This window comes from Chlorocebus sabaeus, chromosome 27, assembly GCF_047675955.1.
Source record: "Chlorocebus sabaeus isolate Y175 chromosome 27, mChlSab1.0.hap1, whole genome shotgun sequence".
In the NCBI taxonomy this organism is placed as follows: Eukaryota; Metazoa; Chordata; class Mammalia; order Primates; family Cercopithecidae; genus Chlorocebus; species Chlorocebus sabaeus.
In genome coordinates, this window is record NC_132930.1 from 45,129,128 (window position 1) to 45,149,712 (window position 20,585).

The 20,585-nt window shown below is 55.2% G+C and overlaps 1 protein-coding gene across 2 annotated transcripts in view; it reads left to right on the forward strand.

The window, feature by feature from the left end:
* The window catches only part of SH3TC1 (SH3 domain and tetratricopeptide repeats 1), a 44,486-nt gene that overhangs the window by 17,158 nt on the left and 6,743 nt on the right, over window positions 1-20,585 (forward strand). For both annotated transcript variants that reach the window (XM_073012546.1, XM_073012548.1), the window contains exons 6-14: window positions 396-542; window positions 1,245-1,455; window positions 2,550-2,626; window positions 3,576-3,771; window positions 7,375-7,505; window positions 9,032-9,073; window positions 10,815-12,479; window positions 16,222-16,402; window positions 17,632-17,782. In XM_073012546.1, the coding sequence (XP_072868647.1) occupies window positions 396-542; window positions 1,245-1,455; window positions 2,550-2,626; window positions 3,576-3,771; window positions 7,375-7,505; window positions 9,032-9,073; window positions 10,815-12,479; window positions 16,222-16,402; window positions 17,632-17,782 (2,801 nt within the window). The remainder of the gene's footprint in view (window positions 1-395; window positions 543-1,244; window positions 1,456-2,549; window positions 2,627-3,575; window positions 3,772-7,374; window positions 7,506-9,031; window positions 9,074-10,814; window positions 12,480-16,221; window positions 16,403-17,631; window positions 17,783-20,585) is intronic.

Here is a 20,585-nt window from a genome sequence, read left to right on the forward strand (position 1 = left end):
AAAGACAAGGCTTCACCTGATAGAAATGGAAACAGATATCAGCTCATAACGCGGGGTGGGGCTCGCGCATGTGCGTTTCAGACTCACCTTGCTGCTAACCCGCACCCCCCACGGCCTGCACGGCCCCGACCACATGGTCTGTCTCACAGAGGGGGATACGGAGGCATGGGGAGGTCAGATAACTTGACCATGGTTGCTGTTCGTGGGTGGTGGAGCTGGGCTTGACCTCTCGCAGCCTGGACGGTCAGGCTGTGTAGCCAGCACTGTGTGCACCTCAGGGCAAGTCTCCCTGGACCTGGTCAGTGCAGGGCTCAGCTAACCCAGGGCCACGCAGGCTTCCCTGTCTCCCTGCCCCTCTTCCGGAGCCCTCAGGTGACCGGGCCTTGCCTCCACAGGCTTCACTCATCACTGCCTGGCAAACCTGCTTATGGACCAGGCCTTCTGGCTGCTCTCGCCCAGTGAGGAGGAGGAGACGGCCATCCAAGTGCATGTGGATGAGAACGCCTTGAGGCTGACCCACGAGAGCCTCCTCGTCCAAGAAGGTGAGTGTTGCATGGGGTGATGGCCGAGGTCTAGCTGTGCGGGGCACGCCCGGGCCGTGGGGTGACAGCCTGGATCCCGCTGTGCTGAGCATGCCTGGGGCTGTGGGCTGCGGAGCCTCTGGAGGCTGAGGGGTGTTCCAGGCAGGGAGGTGTGCTTGGTGTGGCACTGTCACTTAGTGGTAGAGACCCTGGTTAGCCCCCAGGGACACAGAGGTGGCTGGGAAACAGCGGAAGAGAGGTTCTGTCTGGTGCCAGCCCCAGCTCGTGTCCCTGGCGTGGCTGCTGCACTAGCCTCGTGGTCTAGCCCCGAGTCTGAGGCGGGGACATGAGGCCGTCTTTCCTACCCAACCACAGCCGGAGAGGGCTGCCAGCGGTGGCTGGGCTCACTGGGGCAGTCCACACTCAGCAGAAGGGCCCTGGGGGTCCCACGTTTGGCTCCGCATCACACAGTCAGGGAAACTGAGGCCCGGGGCGAGGGTCTGAGGCTGAGCCAGCCTCACACAGCACATGGAGGCTGAGCTGGGACCTTGCCCCGGGCCCACCTCCCCGTCTGGTCCCCTTTGGGTTTCTGTGCCTGCAGATACTGGGGGAGCCACTCCTGCGGGTGCTGCCTTCGTTGTCTGTCCGGCAGGGGTGTGGGGGGCAGGGCCACAGCTGCGCCCAGTCCAGCCACCCTCAGTGACCGCCTCCATCCTTTTGAAGGGCCCTTCTTTGTCCTGTGTCCTGACCACCATGTGAGAGTGATGACGGGTCCCCAGGATGCAGGAAATGGCCCCCAGGCCCTCAGGCAGGCTTTGGGGGCTCCCCAGGGAGAGGCGGCCCCGGAAGCAGACTCTTCACCACCGAACCCCAGCGTGTCCTCCGAGGAGGTGGCAGTGGCAGCCGCCCCGGAGCCTTTGATTCCATTTCATCAGTAGGTACCAGCCTTTGCTGCTCTGAGAGCTGTTGGCCTCACCGAGACTCCCAGGCCCGGGTCATCTGGAGGTCAAGGGGATGGACAGGGAATGGTGGGAGCCCCGGACAGACCTGGCCATGGACTTGTTCTGCTGCTTCCCAGCTGTGTGGCCTTGGCAAGTTGGCCACCTGTCTGAGCCTCTGGCCTGCCAGCTGCATGATAGGCCAATGACATCCACCTGGCAGGGCTATCCTGGGGTTTGATGGCACAGGAGGTGTGGCATGAGCTCTCACCAGGCTCATCCAAAAAGCTTTTGAGGAAGTTACATAAAACATGTGTACCCAGAGTGAGAAGGCACAGGGGACCCAGAGGTAGAGCCAGGGGATGTGAGGACAGGTGACATGCAGACTCCTGTTCACTTGCTGAAGCAGGGGCATTAACTTGGGTTGGAGCTTCCTGGTAGCCAAAGCAAAGAGAGAACCTCAGTCTCTTGATTTGCAGTATCTCAAATGACAGGCTATGGCTTGGCTTCTCTCATTACTGAGACCCAGGAGGAGCTTCTCCTAAGAATCCTCCCTATGTCCTCTGGCCAGTGGCATCCCAACAGGGGACACTGAGTGTGTTCTGCCTTCTGGGAAAGAGGGACTATCAGTCATCTAGTTCAGCTTCATTTTTTTCTGGCTGAAGGAACTGAGGCCGAGAGAGGAGTGATCTGTCCAGGTTATATGGCAAAGTCACAGTAGTGCTAGGATTTGAATCCAGGCCTCCAGAGCCCCAGGCTGGGATCTCCCTCACCCCTCTCTGTGCGGAGCTGGGGGAGGCAGGTGCTTTGGGGGTCTGCAGGGTTCCAGGTTCACAGGGGGGGTGGTGTTTCCAGGATGAGGGCCCTAGGCTGAGGGACATGGGGCTCCCTGGGAGCAGTGCCACACACACGGGGCCCGAAGGCCACACAACCGGGCAGGCGTGTGTGTGTGTGTGCACGTGTGTGTGTCCGGGGAGGCGAGGGACCTGCTCGGGTTGCTGGGGGCGGCTGACCTGTCCAGTCTCTGCACAGGATGTATCTGCCCCAAATCTGAAATCCCGCAGCAAAGACCTCCCTCTTCTGGTTCCAGGTGGGCTCTTAGGGTCCCCCAGGACCCCATCGATGACGCCATGGGTGGCCCTGTGACGCCCGACAACCCGCTGATGGGTAAGTGTTTCCATGGGCCTCACACACCCGGGGAAAGGTGTGTGCCACGGAGCAGCACCAACATTTTGGAAGTTGTCCTGAACCCTCCCTGAGCCAGAGAGAGAGAGAGAGAGAGAGAGAGAGAGCGAGAGAGCGCTATTAGGTAGTGCAAAAGTAATTGTGATTTTTGTTATTACTTTCAATGGCAAAAACCACAATTACTTTTGTACCAATCGAGTCTTCTCCAGCTCGTGAGGTTATAACTGATACTCAGGAACTCCGGGGGCTGATGCAGCCTCACAGGATGCTCAGTGAAGCTGCACCAAGGCCCCTGGCCACTGTCTCCGAAGAGCTCCCAAATGTCACTTCTCAGGCAGTGCAACACAACAGTCTCAGACTCTATCCTTCCGTCACTGTGTGAAACGCCTGGAAGGCCCTGCGTCGAGGTGGGCTGGCACTGGCAGAATTTGCCCCATGCACTAACAGAGGACTGTGACTGTGTCCTCTTTGTGAAAAGCTGGCACTGCCAGCAGCCCTTCTGCCTGGATGCCAGATCCAGCGCTTTTTGCTCTGTGCCAAGCTGCCGGTGTCTGGATGGCCTGTGCACCTGTCAGGGGGACTAACGCCCCTTGCAGGAGTGGGGTGGGGAGTGGGCAGGGCTGGGGGTTGTGGCTGCAGAAGGAAAGGAGGAAAGAGCCTTGGTTTTGGAGGCTGATGGCCGAGGCTCATTTATCAACATCTCTGAGCCTCCATTTTCCTCGTCTTCAATAGAGGGTCTAAATAAAAGCATCCCGTCTGAGGACCACGCAGACGTTCCCTGCCTCATTGCGGAGGCCAAGCTTTACTATGAACCTCCTAGCAGCCAAAAGATGAATTCCCCATGGTCCAGGGTGGCTGGCATCGGCCCTGTCTGCCCGCTCTGGCCCCTATTTGGTCTCCCTGGCACTCACCGTGTGGCTTTCTTCTGTAGCTGTGGGCCTGGCCTTGGCATTGGCAGACTTCCAGGGCTCAGGGCCCGAAGAGATGACCTTCCAAGGTGGCGACCTCATCGAGATCCTTGGGGCGCAGGTGCCCGGCCTGCCCTGGTGCGTGGGCCGACACGCAGCCTCGGGCCAGGTGGGGTTTGTGCGGAGCGGCCTCATCAGCATGCAGGGCCCCGTGTCCGAGTGAGTGGCTGGAGCCCCGCCCCTTTCCTGAACCCACCCCCATCTCACCGAAGGGGACATTGTTGCGTCCACCTGGCTTCCCAGGTGACAAGCCTGGAAGTCACTGTGGACGATGCCTAGTCTCTTCCCTTGTCCTCAGGCTGCTGCCCCTCGACCCCAGTGCCTGACCCCAGGGTTCCCCGGTGTCCTTCCTCCAGGCTGCTGCAGGGAGAGCGTTCCCTCGAATGCCCACCTGCCCATGTTCATTATCTTCCCATGGCTGCCGTGATAAGGCACTGCACACCAGGCGCTTAAAGCAGCAGAAATGTGCTCGTTCAGAGTTGTGGAGGCTGAAAGTCTAAAACCAAGGCCAGAAGGGCCACATTTTCTCTGGAGTCTCTAGGGGAGGGTCCTTCTTGCCTCTTCCAGCTCCTGGTGGCCGTGGGCGTTCCTTGGCTTGTGGCCACATCACTGCACTCTGCCACCATCTCCATGTGGCTGTCTTCCTTTGTGTGTCTACTGTATTCTTATGAGGGTGCCCATCTCCTAGCGCCCATCCAACTCCAGTCTGACTTCATCTTAGCTGAACTAATTACAACGCAAAGATCCTTTCTCCAGAAAAGCTTACCTTCTGGGGTTCCGAGAGACATGAATTGAGGGACACAATGTAATCCAGTACATACGTCGCCCTTCTCCGTAAAGCCCCAGGAAGCTTCTGGGCCCGGCCTTGCGGGCCCCCATGGCCAGGCTGGCCCTCGCCATCAGTTCACCGGAGTGCAGCTGCGCAGAGTAACTCGTGCCTTCTAAAACGGCTCTGGGTAACACATGTGCCCTTCTGCCTGGGATGCCCCCTCTCCCCGACCCCCCTGTTCTCCTGGGGCCTCCCATCAGCCCCCGTGGGGGCACTCTTCTGGCCATACGCCTCTTCCTATGTGATTCCCACGCTACCCATGACCTGCCTGCCCCCAGCCAGGGAACTCCAAGAGAAGAATTCCCTGGTCACTTCTGTGTCCTCACTGCCCAGTGCGAGCAACAGCAGGGGGTCTTTGGAGAGGAGTCAGCTGTGCCCATCCTTTGATGGAATTCTGTTTCCCTGGACTCGAGCTTCTTCAGACCTTGGTCAATGAGCACAGAGAACGTGGGTGTGTGGAGAGTCCACTTTCTGGGTCATATGACCCTGGTCCTGGCCCCACCAATGAGATGCTTGTCTTCAGTGGTCCTGTTCCATGTTTGGGGCTGCGACAGACCAACACCTCTCAGACTGGGTCTCAGAGGCCATTTGTTATCATGCCTCATCAAGTCATGCACTTGTTCCCCTCATGGAAAGGGTCCGTCTGCTCTGGTACCTCTGGCACCTGTGCATCAGAAGCAGTTGGAAGCTGGCTAGGCCACGCTCTGACGGCAGGAGCTACACCAGCAGTTCCCAAAGCATGTTCTCACCCACTACTCCATCACAGACTTCCTCATGCCCTAAGCAGTGGGAAAAAGCTTTGTTCACATCCCTTGTGGGTGATCCCAGGGATTCCCAGCACAAACAAGGCGTCTTTGTCCTGTTGAAATGCCTTTCCCACACTTATGTAACCTCCAGAATCCTCTTCTCACACAACCCTGTTTGCTTTTGGCTGAGCTGGTGTTCCACAGGACTCTGGGCATCCTTGGTCTAGCTGATCCCTACCATTTCCAAGGGAGACCACAGCTTCTCAACAGGTCACTGGGGGCCGTGTGAAGTCAGCATGTACTGAACTTAAAAAGGGTCAGAGAAGAGCCGGGGAATGAGCTAGTTTGTACCCTTCCTTTAACCCAGAAGGATGACAGGGCCAGGTGCCATTGGTCCTGTTCCCGGATGGAGAAATTCTGACTTCTCTCATCCACTCAACAAACGTTTGCTGAGTATCTTTCCTAATCCAGACCCTGGATTTTCATCTTTTATTTAATGAACAACCTGGTGGCTCTTCTTTTTTTTCTTTAACTTTATTTTTGACACAATTTCAGACTTAGAAGAAAATTGCAAAAAGAGTACAACATTCCCATATTCCCTCACCCAGATTGCACAAATGTTAACATGTTATGATATTTGCTTTATTACTTTCTCTCTTTCACTTCTATTTTTTTCTAAACCCTTTGAGAGTCAGTTGTAAACATGATGTTCCTTTACCCCTAAATAATGCAGTATGTGGTTCCTAAAACCAGGACATCTGCTTATGTAACCACAGTACAACTGTCGAAATCAGGAAATTAACACTGATACAATGCCATTACCTACAGATCTGATTCAGATTTTGCCAGTAGTCACAATGATGCCCTTTATAGACAATGAAAATTTTAGACCTCGGCCGGGCGCGGTGGCTCAAGCCTCTAATCCCAGCACTTTGGGAGGCCGAGATGGGCGGATCACGAGGTCAGGAGATCGAGACCATCCTGGCTAACACAGTGAAACCCCATCTCTACTAAAAATACAAAAAAATAAGCCGGGCAAGGTGAAGGGCACCTGTAGTCCCAGCTGCTCGGGAGGCTGAGGCAGGAGAATTGCACGAACCCGGGAGGCAGAGCTTGCAGTGAACGGAGATCTGGCCACTGCACTCCAGCCTGGGTGACAGAGCGAGACTCCGTCTCAAAAAAAAAAAAAAAAATTTCAGACCTCATGTTCTATTCAGATGTCCTGTCTTGCCTTCGTAATATGAAACAGCTTTTCAGTCTTTCTTTGATGTTTTTAGAGAATATAGGCCCGTTATTTTGTAGAATGTGCTGTAAGCTGCTCTAAGTTTTTAAAAAATCTCAGTAAGATGCTTTTCAAAGTTTCATATTATACTGGTAATTTAATCCTATAAGCAAAAATTACCTCCTTTCTCTTTCCCTGTCTCCCTCTCTCTCTGTTTCTTCCTGTAGTTCTTCTCCCTGACTTTATGAGAGTGCCCTGAGTTTATGTTGGGGAGCACTGAGGTTGTACAGAATCAGCGGGAGTTTACAATGTGGAGAGATTGGATTGGTTCTGCCTGCAGCTGTCACAGGGGACTTCATAAGGGAGGGGACATTTGGGGTGGGGCTTTGAAGGCTGTCTAGGAGCTCACTGTCCTAGGACACCATTACCTGTTTGCATCTGTTGCAGCCTTTCCTGCTTTTGGGTATCTGCCCCTGGCCAGACAAGGCACCCCTTGAGGGCAGGATCTGTTTTTTTTTGTTTTTTGTTTTTTTCCAGACGGTGTCTTGCTCTGTTGCCCAGTCTAGAGTGCAGTGGTGTGATCTCCGCTCACTGCAACCTCTTCCTCCCGTGTTCAAGTGATTCTCCTGCCACAACCTCCCGAACAGCTGAGGTTACAGGCTCATGCCACCATGCCTGACTAATTTTTGTATTTTTGTAGAGACGGGGTTTCACCATGTTGGCTAGGCTGGTCTTGAACCCCTGACCTCAAGTGATCTGCCCGCCTCAGCCTCCCAAAGTGCTGGGATTACAGGCATGAGCCACCGCGTCCGGACTTTTTGTTGTTGTTTTTAAATCTCTGTCTCCACCCCTGGGCAGAGAGTAGTGCTCCGAGACTGTCAAATCAAGGAATGGAAATGTATCTTAGTGTGAAATGCCAACTTCGCAAATATATTATTTTAAATAAAGCACTTCATTTTTTCCAGGTTGGAAAGTGCGATTTTTCTCAATGAGGAAGAAAAGTCATTCTTCAGCGAGGGCCGCTTTTCTGAGGAGGATGCCAGGCAGCTGCTGAGGCGGATGTCGGGCACTGATGTCTGCAGCGTGTACAGCCTGGGTGCGTGTGGGCGATGCCTGTGGCAGGGCTGCTGCCCTCCCCTTTCCCTTCCGCAGCCCCTGCTGCCTTGTCCATCCACAGATAGTGAGTGCCAGCCCCTGGGCGCTGAAAGGTGAACAGACAGAGGCTGCTGCCGCCTCCAGGACACACAGGGGCTGCAGAGAAGCCAGACAGGAGAGAGGATGGGTGAGGGGCTGGGGGCGTGGGAACGCGGCCCTGAGTCTCCCGTGGGCACCAGGGAAACCCTTCCTACCCTGACCCCAGGCACCTGAGACGCTGGGCGAGGGAGAGGGTGTGGACCTGGTTCTAATTTGCCAGCCCTGAAGGCTCCTGTTCGGGGCCCAGCCCTTTGCCCACTGCGCTTTGCCCAGGTGAGGGCGACTTTTCTCCTCGTCACAAGACAAAGAACCCAGGCTGTGGTGTGGCCTGGTCACCTGGCTGCCAGGGAATGTCATGGTGGGATCCCAGGGCTGCCACCTTCTAAGGACAGAGATAGTCTCTCTGACCTCAGTGCCCCTCTGTGTGTGAAAGGTTTCTCTGGGGGCTGCAGAGCAATGCATAGATGAAGGTGGTATGTCATCCACAACATAAAGAAACATGGCAGAGGTCGTGCTGTTTGCTGGGTGTAGATAAACACAGATGTACCTACACACCCACTTTTTTTTTTTTGAGACAGAGTCCTGCTCTGTTGCCCAGGCCGGAGTGCAGTGGCATGATCTTGGCTCACTGCAACCTCCGCCTTCTGGGTTAAGCGATTCTCATGTCTCAGCCTCCCAAGTAGCTGGAACTACAGGCACGCGCCACCACACCCTGGATTAGTTTTGTATTTTTTTGTAGGGATGGGGTTTGGCCATGTTGGCCAGGCTGGCATTACAGGGTGTAGGTGGTGTGGGTGGGGACGTTACAGGGTGTAGGTGTTCTGGGGTGGGGGCATTGGAGGGTGCTCCCCAGAACTGCACACCTGTTATCCCAGTTCACAGCACTTGACACAGTCCACACCTTTTACAGCTATTTCTCATTTGACTTCCATGGAAACCCAGTAAGCAGTTAGTGTCAGCCACTTTGCTGGGGTGGAAACTGAGACCCAGGAGCTGCCTGCCCTGGGATGAAGGGGTTGGGGGTGCACGGTGGATCGGCATTCATCCCTGGACTGTTGGACTCAGAGTTGCTGACTGTTCCATGCGCCCTGCTCCCTGATGGAGCTGATGGAAGCTGAGAGCGTGCTCCCACTGATGATGGGAGGATGTCCCCAGAAGATGGGAGAGTGGAGTCCCCACAGGGGTTGGGTGGGGTGGAGGCCTAGAGATGCTGGAACACGGGAATTCTCTGGCCCGTTGGCTGTGCCTCTCCCTCAGGTGTCAGGAGTACTCCTATGCTGGTGTGCACCTGTACCCCTGCAACACCCCAGCCAGCAACCCCTGCACCCTGCAATGCTCTCACCCTGCAACACCGACAGCAGCTCAACCTGACATGGGACCAGAGGTGCTGGCTGGAGTGTTCATTGCTTCTCTTTTTTCCCTTGCCAGACTCAGTAGAGGAAGCTGAGACTGAGCAGCCACAGGAACAAGGTGGGTTTTGTCCATGGCTCAGGCTTCCTCTGGTTATGAGCTGGGCCTTGGGGTAACGCCGGGGGAGGTGACAGAGCTGAGTACGGTGGGCATTGGATGGGGCTGTCACCCCTCTGTGGTGCGGGCTGGGGGCTTGGGGGACGTCGCCTGAGGTGGGCCTGAACCTCCCGTCTACTCTGGCACTGGAGGCCGTGGGGTCCCACACTTCTTCCAATGAACATGCTGGCCCCCGCCTGGTCCCCGACTGAGGTGGGACATCCTTTCCACTGCTGGGGCCCACATGTAGCTGTGGGTTCCTTTCTCATGACCTGGAGAAGCTACAGCTCGCCCTGTGCTCTGCCTCAGAGATGGGAGGCCACACAGCCCTCAGCGGGTGGCAGAATTCAGAGTCTTAGGTTGCAGGGGCCTCAACTGAGGTCCCTGAAGGGTCTGCTCCTTCCTGAGGGGCTGATTCAGGGAGGCCTTCGCATCTCCCCTCTATGGCTCTGTCTCTTCCCCTCACACAGGGTCTGCATGTGGACAGCCTGGTGATGTGGACGCCCCAAGGGCCCTTGGAAGTTCCCTGGGAATGGGATCCATCCCAGTACATTTGGGATGCAGGCACAAGGTCCCAGAGGAGGCCCGGGAAGCCAGTGGGGAAGGGAAGGCTGTTGTAGGTTTGCCTCGGGGAGGGGGTGGTTCTACCCTCTGCCAAAGTCCCTGGAGCAAAGGCACGTGGCTCTCCAGCTGCCCCGGAGGCCAGGGTAGTGGCTGGGAGGTGCTGTGTGCCTCTGCTGGGTGGGGGAGATTTCTGAGCTAATCTAGTGTAGTCAAGTCAGACATTTGCCTCTAAATCATATTTATTTATTTTTTTAATTCCAAGGCTTTACAGACGAATAAGGAGACAGTTTGTATTGAAAATATTTTTTGCATGTGAGCTTGAAACAGAGAGTCTGTTTAAATCTAGGTTTTTTCCTTCCCAGTAAAGCCTCCTTTCATCCCAGGTTTTCCAACAGGAAATGCGCTTGTTTGCTCACCTCTGGGAGGGGGCTTTGGCTAGGAATCCACCAAAGCCAGCAGGCACCAGTGGGCTGCTGGAGCAGTCTGGCCTTTGTTAACCCATTAGGAACTGTGGGCTTCAGGTTTTCAGACCATCCAAGGTGAAGGTGGCCACAGGGGCCTGGAAGCTTTCCCATCGTTCCTGCAGGGATGGTCCGTTTCCCTGCACGGAGCTGGGTACATGGGTACAACACCCCTGTCCTGTGCCGTCGGTGCCTTTACCAATTTTGCATGGCAGCTTTTGAGCTGATCAATAGCTCTGATTGGCTGTTGAGGATTTCATGGATTCCTGTACCCCACCGGGGGGCCCAATATGCTGACAGAAGTTACATTTGTAGTTGTAGTGCTGCATTTACATGGGTCCAGTTAGAAGGCTTTGATTCTTTCTAAAGGGAAAGGCATCTCTGAGGGATCACTGAGCTGACATAGTCTCCTAAAACCACGCTGTCAGTGGGCGACAAAGCAGGACAGGAGGGTGATTTCATAGGAGAGTCGAGCCACGGGCCTGCGTGTTCTCTCTGTCCCCATAGTGCCGGAGTTCCTCCGTGCTCCAGGCCCCGGGTTTGCATTGCATATAATTCTCAAGGGCTCATGGCAAGCTGCGCCAGGGACACAGAGGGCCGGGATGCGGGGACCCTGCCCCCAGTGGACCAAGGACTCACTGCTGGACTCTAATCTGTCTAGGTGTTTTTGTGACTTGCAGAAATACCTCCACCTTGCCTGGGCCTGGAGCCACAGGAGACTCTGCAGAAGGTGAAGAATGTTCTGGAACAATGCAAGACCTGCCCAGGCTGCCCCCAGGAGCCAGCGTCCTGGGGTCTCTGTGCGGCATCCAGCAACGTGAGCTTGCAGGACCCCGAGGAGCCCTCCTTCTGCTTGGAAGCTGAGGATGACTGGGAGGACCCAGAGGCCCTGAGCTCACTGCTGCTGTTCCTGAACGCCCCCGGGTACAAGGCCAGCTTCCGTGGCCTGTACGACGTGGCGCTGCCATGGCTGAGCAGCGTGTTCTGCAGCTTTAGTGACGAGGAGGAGCTGACTGGGCGCCTGGCACAGGCCCGAGGGGCGGCCAAGAAAGCTGGCCTCCTCATGGCCCTGGCCAGGCTCTGCTTCCTCCTGGGGCGGCTGTGCAGCAGGAGGCTCAAGCTGTCCCAGGCCCGGGTATACTTTGAGGAAGCACTGGGGGCCCTGGAGGGCAGCTTCGGGGACCTGTTCCTGGTGGTGGCTGTGTACGCCAACCTGGCCAGCATTTACCGGAAGCAGAAGAACAGGGAGAAGTGTACACAGGTGGTTCCCAAAGCCATGGCCCTGCTCCTGGGGACGCCCAGCCACATCTGCAGCACTGAGGCAGAGGGGGAGCTACTGCAGCTGGCGCTGCGGCGGGCGGTGGGTGGCCAGAGCCTGCAGGCCGAGGCCCGGGCCTGCTTCCTGCTGGCCAGGCACCACGTGCACCTCAAGCAGCCCGAGGAGGCCCTGCCCTTCCTAGAGCGGCTACTGCTTTTGCACAGGGACTCGGGAGCCCCAGAGGCTTCGTGGCTCTCAGACTGCTACCTACTCCTGGCTGACATCTATAGCCGCAAGTGCCTGCCCCACCTGGTGCTGAGCTGTGTCAAGGTGGCCTCATTGAGGACACAGGACTCGCTGGCCAGCTCGCTGGGAAGCGTAAACCTGGTGCTCCAGAACGCCCTCCAGCCCCATGGCCTCCCCACCCAGACTTCCCACTACCTCAGGCGAGCGCTGGCCTCCCTAACCCCGGGCACAGGCCAGGCGCTGCGCGGCCTTCTCCACGCCAGCCTGGCCCAGCTGTACAGCCACCATGGCTACCACGGCCCGGCCATCACCTTCATGACGCAGGCGGTGGAAGCCAGTGCTGTTGCCGGAGTCCGTGCCATCGTGGACCGCCTGGTGGCCCTGGCCTGGCTGCACGTGCTTCACGGGCAGAGCCCGGTGGCCCTGGACATCCTGCAGTCTGTCCAGGATGCAGTGGTGGCCAGCGAGGACCAGGAGGGTGTGATTGCCAACATGGTGGCCGTGGCTCTGAAGAGGACGGGCCGGACGAGGCAGGCAGCCGAGGGCTACTACCACGCCCTACGGGTGGCTCGGGACCTGGGCCAGCGGAGGAACCAGGCAGTGGTGCTGGCCAACTTCGGGGCCCTGTGCCTGCACGCGGGTGCCAGCAGGCTGGCCCAGCACTACCTCCTGGAGGCCGTGCGGCTGTTCTCGAGGCTGCCCTGTCGGGAGTGTGGCCGGGACTTCACCCACGTGCTCCTGCAGCTGGGCCACCTCTGCACCCGCCAGGGCCCGGCCCAGCAGGGCAAGGGCTACTATGAGTGGGCCCTTCTGGTCGCCGTGGAGATGGGCCACGTGGAGAGTGAGTGCCCTGGTTCCTCCTGTGCGCCTTCTGGGGCCACTCGGGTCAGGGCACACCTGGGGTTTGTGATTCAGAAACAAGTGGTGGTTTTTCCACCATCGAAAATGCTGAGTCGTGGCCAACAGCAGATGTTGGCAAGCGCCCTGGAGACAGGTGGTTCCCACACAGGGCCAGGTCCTCTGTGCCCTACTGGGGCAGCCAGCTCTTCCCGGTTTGCCCAGGGACCATCCTGCCTTGAGCACTGAAAGTCCTGCAAGCTGGGAATCCCTAGACATAACCCTGGGATCAAGGCAGGCTCTGCTGAGCTGGGACTTGGGGCCCCTGCACGAGCCAGGCCCTGAACGCCGGTTCTTGTGCCCGTGTTATCTGCTTGGTATCTCGGCAGCCTGCGCACCTGTCATCCCACTTCACAGAGGACACAGGGGCGGGCGATGGCCCAAAGCCGCAGAGCAGTTCATGCAAAAGCAGCTCGTTGGGCAGAGTGTGCCAGGCCCCACCCACAAATGGGGCTTGTGGGGTCCTCGGGTGGCAGGGGCTGAGCGTGGGAATGTGAGCTTCAGGCCAGAGAAGCCACAAAAGGGTGAGTGGTGTGATGGCGGGGCAGCACTTGGCCCCGGGTTAGGGAAGCCTCTTTAGTCTGGGACCAGAGGGTTGAGAGAATTTAGTCAAGTAATAGGTGGTGGGAGAGGGGCTGGTGGTGGGGGAGGGGCTGGTGGTGTAGCCTGTGTGAAGGCCCAGGGGTGAGCGAGTGGGGGTGAGTGAGCGGGGAGGAGTGGGGTGTGAGTGGTGGTGAGTGGTAGTGAGTGAGTGGGGGTGTGATGGGGGTGAGTGAGCGGGAGTGTGAGCAGGGATGAGTGGGGTGTGAGTGGTGGTGAGTGGGGGTGAGTGAGTGGAGGTGTGATGGGGGTGAGTGAGTGGGAGTGTGAGCAGGGATGAGTGGGGTGTGAGTGGTGGTGAGTGAGTGGGGGTGTGATGGGGGTGAGTGAGCAGGAGTGTGAGCGGGGATGAGTGGGGTGAGTGGTGGTGAGTGAGTGGGGGTGAGTGGGGTGTGAGTTGGGGTGAGTGAGCAGGGCTTATGCAGGGAGGTGCAGAGTTGGGAGTGGGTGGGTTGGGTGCTGGATGGTGAGAAGCTCTTCTGGAGAGCTACGCAGGGCCTGGGGCCTCAGGCTCTGGCTTGGCCTTTTCCCCAAGAGCACTGGGGAGCCATGGAGTGCTATAGAACAGTCACTGCAGACTGAGCAGTGAACGGACAGTAGGTGGGCAGGGCTGTCCGAAATCTAGGCCACAGAGGATAGATGAGGAAGTTGAGTCCAGGGAAATGGCCGAGACAAGGGATACTGTTGTGGGTCCCCTCTGCCTTGCAGCGCTTTGTCCATCCTCCCAGGATGGACGTCATGGCATAGTGAGACCACTCAGAGGTGCCTCCTGTGGCCTGGACCAGAGCCCCAGGGGCTGTGGCCAAATCTGCCCATTTCCCAGCACAGGCCTGGCACCACTTCTGGCCCTAGGAGGGATGAGATTTTGGAAAGGACCGTGTGAAGGGGCCCCAGTCCTACACATCTGCCCAAGGAGGGTTGGGGGGGTTCAGACCCAGGATTCTTCCCCAGGGGCATTCTGACTGGAAGGAGACCCTCCAGGAACCCAGCGCCCCAGCCCCCACTGCAACCTCCGGTGGCTCCTGGCACAATAGCTTGTGGCACCTCCTCCTACGAGGCCCTCCCCGGGGTGCTGGGGGATTCAGACTTGGAAATGCAGGCCAGGGAACGGGGATCATGCTTCCCTGTCTCCCCACCCTGCGCTGAACGGTCGAGGAGACCGAGGGCGGGGCTGTTACCCCACATGCTTTCTTGGGGTCATTTCTGAGTCACTTTCGGTAATTTGTGTCTTTCTAGGAGTTTGGCTGTTGTGTCTAGATGGTCTGATTTGTTGGTGTACAATTGTTTGTAGTGTTTTCATGGAATCCTTTTATTTCTGTCAGGTGGGCAATAATGTTTCCTCTTTCATTTCCGATTTTAGAAACTTGAGTTTTTAATTTTTTATTTATTTATTTTTATTAGAGATGGGGTCTTATCATATTCCCCCAGGCTGGTCTTGAATGCTGGCCTCAGCGATCCTTCCACCTCAGCCTCACAAAGCGCTGGGATGACAGGCGTGAGCCATGGTGCTGTCTCTGATTTTAGTCATTTGTGTCCCGTCTTTCTTTTCTTGGTCAGTCTGGTGAAAGATTTGTCAATTTTGTTATTATTTTCAAAAACCCCACTTTTGGTTCTGCTGATTATCTCTTTTGTTTTTCCATTCTCTGTATTTTTACTTCCCATTTCCACTCTCATGTTTATTATTTTCTTCCTTTTGTTCGCTTTGGGTTTCGTTCGTTCTTTTTCTAGTTTCTCAAGGTGGAAGGTTAGGTTTTTGATTTGAGATTTTTCTTCTTTCTTTGAATGTAGACATTTACAGTTACAAATTTCCCTTTCAGCACTGCCTTAGCTGCATCTTGGAATTTTTGATACGCTGTGCTTTTTTTTTTTTTTTTTTAAGACAAAGTTTTGCTCTATTGCCCAATCTGGGGTGCAGTGGTGCAATCTTGGCTCACTGCAACTTCTACCCAGGTTCAAGCCATTCTCATGCCTCAGCCTCCTGAGTAGCTGGGATTACAGACGTGCATCACCACGCCCAGCTAATTTTTGTATTTTTTATAGAGACGGGGTTTCACCATGTTTCCCAGGCTGGTCTCAAACTCCTGGACTCAAGCGATCCTCCCTCCTCGGCCTCCCACAGTGCTGGGATGACAGGCGTGAGCCACCACGCTGGCCCGGGCTGTGCATTTGTTTGCATTCTTCTCAAATTAGTTTTCAGTTTCCCTGATGGTCTCTTCTTTGACCCACTGGTTGTTTAGGAGTGTGTAGTTTTCACATATTTTTGAATTTCCCACATTTGCTTCACTGTTGATTTCTAGTTTCGTGCCAGTACAGCTGAAGAACACCTCTGCTTTGGTCTCAGTCCTTCTCCATTCACTGAGGCTCATTTTGTGGCCTGGCACGTGGTCTGTCGTGGGGAATGTCCCATCGGCGCTCGAGAGGACTGTGTATTCAGCTGTTGTTGGGTGACGTGTGTGACAGATGTCCATTTGGCGTACCTGGTTTCCGGTGTTAATCTCCAGAATGTTTCTGACACTACAAAATCAGAAGCTTTCCACCGTTCCCAGCCCCTGGCTTGGGGAGAGGCCAGTGAGCCTGTGGGTTTGGAGCCTGGTTGCGTGAGAGAAGCATGTGTGGGAACGCCAGGGGCCGGCTTTGAACCCCATTCCCCCAACATGATGCCGTGTGTGGCAGACATGACGCTTGGCTTTGCTCTCTCAGGGTTCCATCTGCGACAGGGGCTACTTGTGCCCCTGGCCTCATCAGCTCGGGCTGAAGGCGGCCCTGGTCCTGGCCAGAGGGGCTTTGTGGAACAGAAATAGATGGCCTGGTACAGGGGCCGAGCCTGGCCAGGACCTCGGCCCTGGGGGTTGTAAAGAAGGCCGGCCTCTACCATGAGCATCTGCACCAAGCTGTACCCATGTCACGGTGTGCTCGGCAGCTGCCCTTGCATGGACGCATGGCCTATCTGTGCTCAGGCTCCCCGCCTATGGGGCCCAGGCTCACAGAGGTGTGAAAGAGGCAAGCATGGCGCAGGGGCCTCCGAGCCCAGCCAGCCTCGCTTCAATGCTGGGAGGCTGACGTCTTCCTTCTTGTCTTCTGCCCAGGCCAGCTGCGGGCTGTGCAGCGGCTGTGCTACTTCTACAGCGCCGTCATGCCCAGCGAGGCCCAGTGTGTCATCTACCACGAGCTCCAGCTCTCCCTGGCCCGCAAGGTGGCCGACAAGGTGCTGGAGGGGCAGCTCCTGGAGACCATCAGTCAGCTCTACCTGTCCCTGGGCACCGAGCGGTGAGGGCTGGCTTTGCAGTGGTGGGGGCGGGGAGGGGGGCAGAGGGGGTGGGGGGGCAGGGCAGGGAGGGGGGCACAGGGAAGCTGGCCCAGGGCCTCAGCAGCCCCTCTCCTTGGGATCATTTGGTTCCTTGGCATCAAATGCTTTGAGCTGGTGGGCCTGGGGTCGTCCCAGGGCTGCTGATGGCCCGTGAGTCCCAGCCTGAGCCTCCCTTGTTGGGTGACACGTCTTCCCATCCCTGCCTGCATACCTCCCCAAAGGTCATCTCAACCCCAGCAGAGGCAGTACGTGCATTCTGGGCTGTTCTTCCTACTATGGTGGCTTTTGTCATCTGACCTCTGCCTGCCCCGAGTCTTCACTCCTGGCCTTCATCTGTCCCCTTAAATGTGACCACAGCAGCCACCTGTGGCTTCTCTCCCACAGAAGACAGAGCCAGTTGTGTCACCTGCTTCCCTGGGGCAGGGTTTCAAGGTCTCACATCCCATATGTGGCCCACTCGGCTTCCCTAGAGCATCCTGACCTGGTGGGGTAACCATGGCCCTGGCCACCCCACCCACAGGGCCCAGTGACATTGCTGCAGTCACACCCCCTCGAGTGTCGGACTTACTGAGAGAGCAGGGAAGGAGCCAGATTCCATGGGGACCCGGGAGACTGGCTCCAGTCTTGGCCTCAGGTTCACAGAAGGAAAATGGGCCAGTGTGCTAGAGCCATGCTTCTCAAAGTGTAGTCCCTGGACCAGCAGAGCAGCATCCATGTCACCTAGGAGCCTGTGGCAAGTGGGAGTTCTAGGGCCTGCCCCAGGCCTGTGGAGCCGGAAGCTCTGGGGGCAGGGCCAGCAAGCTATACGGACAGGCCTCCGGGTGACTGTGATGCCTGCACACCTGGAGAACCATCGGCCTAGATAGCCTCTGAACACTAACGGCTCCTGGTGCGTCTGGAGAAGACACAGGCCATGTCTGGGAGGCAGGGGAGATGGACGAGCACACTCCTCCTGCCACAGGGCAGCATGACACTCAATTCCCTCAGAAGGATGTCCTTCATCTTTTCCATGCCGTGTGTGTTCACCCTGGCCCTCCCAGCAGCCTGGGAAGAGCAGAACACTGCACACACAAGAGGGCCGTTCCCAGTCCCCACATTCCAGATTCGTCTGTCACCAGACCCTCGGGAGGAGGCAGACTGGTTCCAGGAGGATGAGAGCCCTTGTTCTGACACCTCTGTCTGATTCCAGGGCCTACAAATCCGCTCTGGACTACACCAAACGAAGTCTGGGGATTTTCATTGACCTCCAGAAGAAAGAGAAGGAGGCTCATGCCTGGCTGCAAGCAGGGAAGATCTATTACATCCTGCGGCAGAGCGAGCTGGTGGACCTGTACATCCAGGTGAGTGGCAAGGGATGCAGGAGGGCCCTGTGCTGTTCACTCTCTGTCCATCCATCCATCCATCATCCATCCATCTGTCCATGCATCCATCTGCCCATTCATCCATCTATTCACTCGTCTATCCATCCATTCAACTGTCCATCCACCCATCCATTCATCCTTCCATCATCTATCTGTTTACCTGTTCATCCTTCCATCCATCCATCCATCATCCATCCATCCATCCATCATCCATCCATTCATCCATCCATCCATTCATCCATTCATTCTTCCATCATCTGCCCATTCACCTGTGGGTCCTTTCATCCATCTCTCCATCACCCATCCGTCCATCCATCCATCCTTCCATCGTCCATCCACTCACCTGTTCGTCTTTCCATCCATCCATCCATCATCCTTCCATACATCATCCATCCCTCCATCCATCCATCCATCTATCATCCATCCATCCTTTTATCATCCATCCATTCGCCTGTCCATCCATCCGTTCACCTGTTCATCCATCCATTCACCTGTTCGTCCGTCCATCCATCCTTCCATCTATCTTTCCATCACTCATCCAACTGTTCATCCTTCTATCCATCCATCCATCATCCATCCATCCATCCATCCGTCCGTCCATCCATCATTCGTCTATTCATCTGTTCGTCCATCCATTCATCTGTTCGTCCATCCATCCACCTGTTCGTCCATCCATCAATCCATCCTTCCATTCATCTTTCCATTATCCATCCATTCAACTGTTCATCCTTTATCCATCCAGCCATCTTCCATCAATCCATCATCCATCTATTCACCTGTCCATTCATCCATCCATTCGTCCATCATCCATCCTTTTATCATCCATCCATTCACCCGTCCATCCATCCATTCACCTGTTCATCCCTCCATCCATTCTTCCATCCATCCTTCCATCATCCATCCATTCACCTGTTCATTCTTCCATCCTTCCATCATCCATCCATCATCCATCCATCCTTCCATCATCCATCCACTCGCTTGCTCATCCTTCCATCCATCCATCCATCATCCATCCATCCTTCTATCATCCATCCATTCACCTGTTCCTCCTTCCATTCATCCATCCATCCATCCATCCATTCATCCATCCATCATTCATCCATTCTTATTCATCCATTCACCCACCATCCATCCACCTGTTCGTCTGTCCATCCATCCATCCATCCTTCCATCATCCATCCATTCACCTCCTGTTCATCCTTCCATCCATCCATCCTTCATCCATCTATCCACTCATTCTTCCATCCATCCATCCTTCCATCATCCATCCATTCACCTGTTCATCCTTCCATCCATCCATCATTCATCCATCCATGCATTTATCCATTCATCCATATATCCATCCATCCATCATCCATCCATCCTTCCATCATCCATCCACTCACCTTCCATCCTTCCATCTTTCCATCATTCATCCATCCATCCATTTATCCATCCATCCATCCTTCCATCATCCATCCATCCATCCATCATCCATCCATTCATCTGTTTATCCTTCCATCCATCCATCATTCATCCATTCATCCATTTATCCATCCATCCATCCATTCATCCATCCATCTGTCCATTCATCCATCCATCATTCATCCATCCTTTTATCCATCCATTCACCTGTCTATCCATCCATTCACCTGTTCGTCCATCCATCCGTCCATTCATCCTTCCATCTTCCATCCATTCACCTGTTCATCCTTCCATCCATCCATCATCCATCCATCAATTTACCATTCATCCATCCATCCATCATCCGTCCATCCTTCCATCTTCCATCCATTCACCTGTTCATCCTTCCATCCATCCATCATCCATCCATCAATTTACCATTCATCCATCCATCCATCATCCGTCCATCCTTCCATCTTCCATCCATTCACCTGTTCATCCTTCCATCCATCCATCATTCATCCATCCATCCATTTATCCATTCATCCATATATCCATCCATCCATCATCCATCCATCCTTCCGTCATCCATTCACTCACCTCCTGTTCATCCTTCCATCCACCCATCATTCATCCATCTATTAATTTATCCATTCATCCATCCATCCATCCTTCCATCATCCATCCATCCTTCCATCATCCATCCATTCATCTGTTCATCCTTCCATCCATCCGTTCATCCTTCCATCCATCCATCATCCATCCATCTGTCCATTCATCCTTCCATCACTCATCCATCCTTTTATCATCCATCCATTCACCCGTCTATCAATCCATTCACCTGTTTGTCCATCTATCCGTCCATTCATCCTTCCATGATCCATCCATTCACCTGTTCATCCTTCCATCCATCCATCCATTTATCCATTCATCCATCCATCCTTCCATCATCCATCCATTCACCTGGTCATCCTTCCATCCATCCATCATCCATTCATCCATCCATCCATCATCCATCCATCCTTCCATCCATCCTTCCATCCTCCATCCTTCCGTCATCCATCCTTTCACCCATCCATCCATTCACCTGTTCGTCCATCCATCCTTCATCCATCCACCCACCAATCTACCTATTAATCCATCCCTCCATTCATCTATCTGTCCGTTTGTTTATCCATACATTTGTCTATCCACCCATCTATCCATCCATACGTACATACATCATCTACCCTCCACCCATCCATACATTATCTACCCACCCATACATACATACATACACACATCATTCCATCCACCCATCTATCCATCCATCCATCCATCCATCCATCCATCCATCCATCCATTCATCTGTCCAACCATCTATCTGTCCGTCTGTCCATCCATTCATCCATCCATTCAT